The 4,710-nt window shown below is 57.0% G+C and overlaps 1 protein-coding gene across 1 annotated transcript in view; it reads left to right on the forward strand.

Annotated features, from left to right (window-relative positions):
• The first annotated feature begins 6 nt into the window (after positions 1 to 6).
• The window catches only part of LOC102756913 (protein KIBRA-like), a 34,503-nt gene continuing 29,799 nt past the window's right edge, over positions 7 to 4,710 (forward strand). The window contains 5 exon segments of the mRNA XM_015571268.1: positions 7 to 57; positions 60 to 735; positions 947 to 1,158; positions 1,161 to 1,220; positions 1,223 to 2,032. Of these exon segments, the coding sequence (XP_015426754.1) occupies positions 21 to 57; positions 60 to 735; positions 947 to 1,158; positions 1,161 to 1,220; positions 1,223 to 2,032 (1,795 nt within the window). The 5' untranslated portion in view covers positions 7 to 20.

Consider the following 4,710-nt stretch of genomic DNA (forward strand, 5'->3'; position numbering starts at 1 on the left):
CGTGGGCCGCTCTTGGGAAGATGCCCCGGCCGGAGCTGCCCCTGTCGGAGGGCTGGGAGGAGGCAAGGTCTACTACATAGAACACACGAGCTGCACCACCAGCTGGATCGACCCGCGGGACAGGTACACCAAACCGCTCACCTTCGCCGACTGCATTAGCGATGAGCTGCCTCTAGGATGGGAAGAGGCGTATGACCCACAGGTTGGAGATTACTTCATAGACCAGAACACCAAAACCACGCAGATTGAGGACCCCCGGGTACCATGGCGGCAGGAGCAGGAGCACACGCTGAAGGATTACCTGGTGGTGGCCCAGGAGGCCCTGAGTGCACAGAAGGAGATCTACCAGGTGAAACGGCAGCGTCTGGAGCTTGCACAGCAGGAGTATCAGCAGCTGCATGCCGTCTGGGAGCACAAGCTGGGCTCCCAGGTCAGCTTGGTCTCTGGTGCGTCGTCCAGCTCTCAGTATGACCCTGAGATCCTGAAAGCTGAAGTTGCCGCTGCAAAATCCCGGGTCAACGAGCTGAAGAGGGAGATGGTTCACCTCCAGCAGGAGCTGCAGTTCAAAGAGCATGGCTTCCGGACCCTGCAGAAAATCGACAAGAAAATGTCTGACGCTCAGGGCAGCTACAAACTGGATGAAGCTCAGGCTGTCTTGAGAGAAACGAAAGCCATCAAAAAGGCCATCACCTGTGGAGAAAAGGAAAAGCAAGATCTCATTAAGAGCCTTGCAATGTGCCCTGGCTGGTTTGGCTCAGTGGATAGAGTGTCGGCCTGCGGACTCAAGGGTCCCAGGTTTGATTCCGGTCAAGGGCATGTACCTTGGTTTCAGGCACATCCCCAGTAGGGAGTGTGCAGGAGGTGGCTGATGGAGATTTCTAACTCTCTATCCCTCTTCCTTCCTCTCTGTAAAAAATCAATAAAATATATATATTTTTAAAAAGAGCCTTGCAATGCTGAAGGACGGCTTCTGGACTGACAGAGGGTCCCACTCTGACCTGTGGTCCAGCAGCAGCTCTCTAGAGAGTTCGGGTTTCCCGCTGGCGAAGCAGTACCTGGACATGAGCTCCCAGACGGACATCTCGGGGAGTGTCGGCACCAGAAGCCACAATCAGTTGGCAGAGAAGATCCGATTGCGCCTTCGGTACGAAGAGGCTAAGGGAGGATCGCCAACCTGAAGATCCAGCTGGCCACGCTGGACAGTGAGGCCTGGCCTGGAGTGCGGACTCGGAGAGGGACCGGCTGATCCTCATCAGCGAGAAAGAGGAGCTGCTGAAGGAGATGCGCTTCATCAGCCCCCGGAAGTGGATGCAGGGCGAGGTGGAGCCGCTGGAGATGGCCCGCAAGCGGCTGGAGAAGGACCTGCAGGCAGCCGGGGACACCCAGAGCAAGGCGCTGACCGAGAGGTTGAAGTTAAACAGTAAGAGGAACCAGCTGGTGAGAGAACTGGAGGAAGCCACCCAGCAGGTGGCAGCTCTGCATTCCCAGCTGAAAAGCCTCTCGAGCAGCATGCAGTCCCTGTCGTCCGGCAGCAGCCCTGGGTCCCTCACGTCCAGCCCGGCCTCCCTGGCTGCCTCCAGCCTGGACTCCTCCGCCTCCGCCAGCTTCACTGACCTCAACTATGACCCCTTTGAGCAGCTGGACTCGGAATTGCGGAGCAAGGTGGAGTTCCTGCTCCTGGAGGGGGCCACGGGCGTCCGGCCCTCGGGCTACATCACCACCATCCACGAAGACGAGGTGGCCAAGACCCAGAGGGCTGAGGGGGGCAGCCGCCTGCAGGCCCTGCGCTCCCTGACCGGCACCCCGAAGTCCATGACTTCTCTGTCTCCACGCTCCTCCCTCTCCTCGCCGTCCCCGCCCTGCTCCCCTCTCATCGATGACCCCCTCCTGGCTGGAGACGCCTTCCTGAGCCCCCTGGAGTTTGAAGATCCGGAGGTGAGTGCCACTCTTTGTGAACTGAGCCTTGGCAGTGGCAGCCGAGAGAGGTACCAGCTGGAGGAACCCGGAATGGAGGGCAAGCAGCTGGGCCAAGGTAGAGAACACAACCACAGAGGGAGGGTAGGAGCCTCCAGGAGGGAGGGAGGGGGGAACTGTGCTCAGGCCTGGGCACGGACCGCAATGATAATCATGATCATTATCATACCATAGGGTTTATGGATTTATCTATTTATTCAGTAGAGTGTACTTACATGTTCTACGGCTTGGGCTAAGGGTTTTTCCGTGGTGGATTCATTCATTCAGCAGGTAATTATCATTAAGTACATACTGAAATGAAATGCCAGTCCCGTGCGAATGGATGCACATGGCTCATCCATTCATTCAGCAGAGGTGCCATGCGCCAGGCACTGGGCTAGTCACAGGGACACAGTATTCAGGACAGACAGGTCCCTGCTCCCATAAAGCGTCTGTGCAAATGAAGGCCCAGGCGGGTACTGTACAACCAGGCCAGTAAAAGCACCGGGAGGAAATTACACTAGGGGATGTGATGGAGGCCTTCAGGTTGGGTTGTGAAGGAGGGTGGCCTTGAACCAGGACTTCCACAGGGGGAACGAGCCAGCCTTGGGGGAAGCAAGAGCAAGTCTCTGAGTTCAGAGCAAGGGGTCTGCAGGAGGAGCCAGGCATCGGGGTCACCAGCAGGGCTGGAGATGCAGGGGGATTCTGGTCCCGGAAGGCCTGGGGGCCTGTGGGAAGGAGTTTGGGTTTTATCCTAATTGCAGTGGGCATCCATGTGAGTGTTTGCAGCCAGGGAATGTGATCTGACTCCCATTCTGCATGGGGTCAGAATGAACACGCTGATGCAAATTGAGATTCATGTTGTAATGTCCCAAACAGAAGGCAATGCTGAGGATGGCAGCTAAGACTTATCGAGAGAAAGCCGCGTAATAAATCGTAACAGCTAACATTTATCGGGGTGCATCAAAGGTGGGCGATGTGACTTCTAGCGTGCAATAGCTTAATTGTATTGTGCCCACTTCACAGATGAGAAAACAGCAGTTTAGAAAGATGACATCACTTGCCGTAGCCCCCCCCCCCCCCCCCCACACCCCCCCCCCCCCTCACACACACACAGAAGCGGGAAAGCAAGGATTGGAATATGGGTGTTCCTTTGACCCACGAACCCAACATCTTTGCTGTCACTCTCCTCTCAGCATGCGAAGTAGCCCAGGGTGTTCGTCCCTGGGACACTGCGGCGCTCTCTGGCCCCACTGTGTCTGCCTGACCTTGGGTGTGAAGGTCAGAACTGAGCAGGTGCTCAGTAAGCTCACCTTCAGCTCTGGCCTTTCCTGGCTGTGACTGACTGAGTGCAGGTATACAAGACGCTGTGATGCATATGTGCTCATTTAAGCCTCACAGCAACTCTGAGGTAGGTGCTGCTCTGTCCCCACAAAACAGGAGAAGGAAGTGAGGTATGCTGAGGTTACACGGCTTGTCCGAGGTCAGTGTCACAGCTAGGAAGCGGAAGTGTCAGGATGGGTGCCAGGCCTGCCCGGAACCCACGTGAAGCCGGTGCCGGCTCTGTCTGCCTCAGGTGCCTGCTCCTGCCTCCTCGAATGGCCAACTAGAAGCCGGACCCATCTGAGCATCGAGGCTACAGGAATGGGCAGGAGGGCCACGCGGTGCCCAGAATTATCCCTTTGTGTGCAAGGGAGAGCCAGATTCCCTAGTTAATTAGAGGCTCGGCTGCGTGAGTTTCCTTAGATGAGGAGCCGAGAGACCCCTGGGCTCCCGCAGCAGGAAGGGGGGTCATGCTGTGTGCTCTCAAACAGAATAAAAGCAGGCTTCCTCCTGCAGCAGGGGGCAACTTCAGACAATTGGTCCCTGGAGAGGAGGTGCAGGTGGGACCCCTAACAACACTTGACCCCAGCCGACACTCAGACCCCAGCCGGGTGCCAGGAGTGACTCCCCTCCTGCCCCCACAGTGTCCTTTCGGGCCGTGGGCCAGAGACAGCCCCTCTTAGGATGGCGTTTCCGTCATGCCACCTCCAGAGCCTCCCCACAGTGATCGATGCCAGGCTGAGCCCAGACGCTAAGCAGGTTAAGGGATTAGGGCTGCCGTTCAGTCCGCAGACAAATTAATCTCCGTAAGTGGTTCAGCGGAGGGTGGAGATGTGGGGGTCTGGAGACAGGAGGTCTGCAGGCTGCAGCAGGTGTGGGCCCCAGGCTGGAAAAGCCACCCCAGGTGGCTGCTTGCATCTCCCAGGCTCCCACCACATCCCTTTCCCCAGCCTGCTCACCCCAAGTCTCTCCAGTCTGCCCCCACCCCCCGCCCCCAGAGACTTGTGAGGGCCTCTGTCAAGGGCAGGGAGCTGAGCTGAGCTAGGGGTGGAATGGGACAGGCCGAGTGAGAGAGCCAGTGCTTCTGTCCTTCCCGAGGGTCCAGGTGTGTAGGGATTCACCCGGAAGGCATGGGGGTGCCATCGCAGTAAGGACCAAGGTAGTGGGTTTTGTAGAGCGCTTTCCCCACACCCGTCTATGCTACAAGCTTCCCTCTAATGTCGGAGTGAGTTCCCAACAGCCCTACAAGGTGAGTACTCTCCCCATTTTACAGATGAGGAATCAGGGCTCACAGATGTGACATCGGTGTCCCAGTATCTTTTTTAAAAAAATATGTTTTTATTGTATTGAGAGAGAGGTGGGGGGAGAGGAAGAGAGAAACATCAATGTGAATCCATGGGTTGCCTCTTGCATACCCTCCAAACTGGGCATGTG

The sequence above is a fragment of the Myotis davidii genome, unplaced genomic scaffold (assembly GCF_000327345.1).
Source record: "Myotis davidii unplaced genomic scaffold, ASM32734v1 scaffold828, whole genome shotgun sequence".
NCBI lineage: Eukaryota > Metazoa > Chordata > Mammalia > Chiroptera > Vespertilionidae > Myotis > Myotis davidii.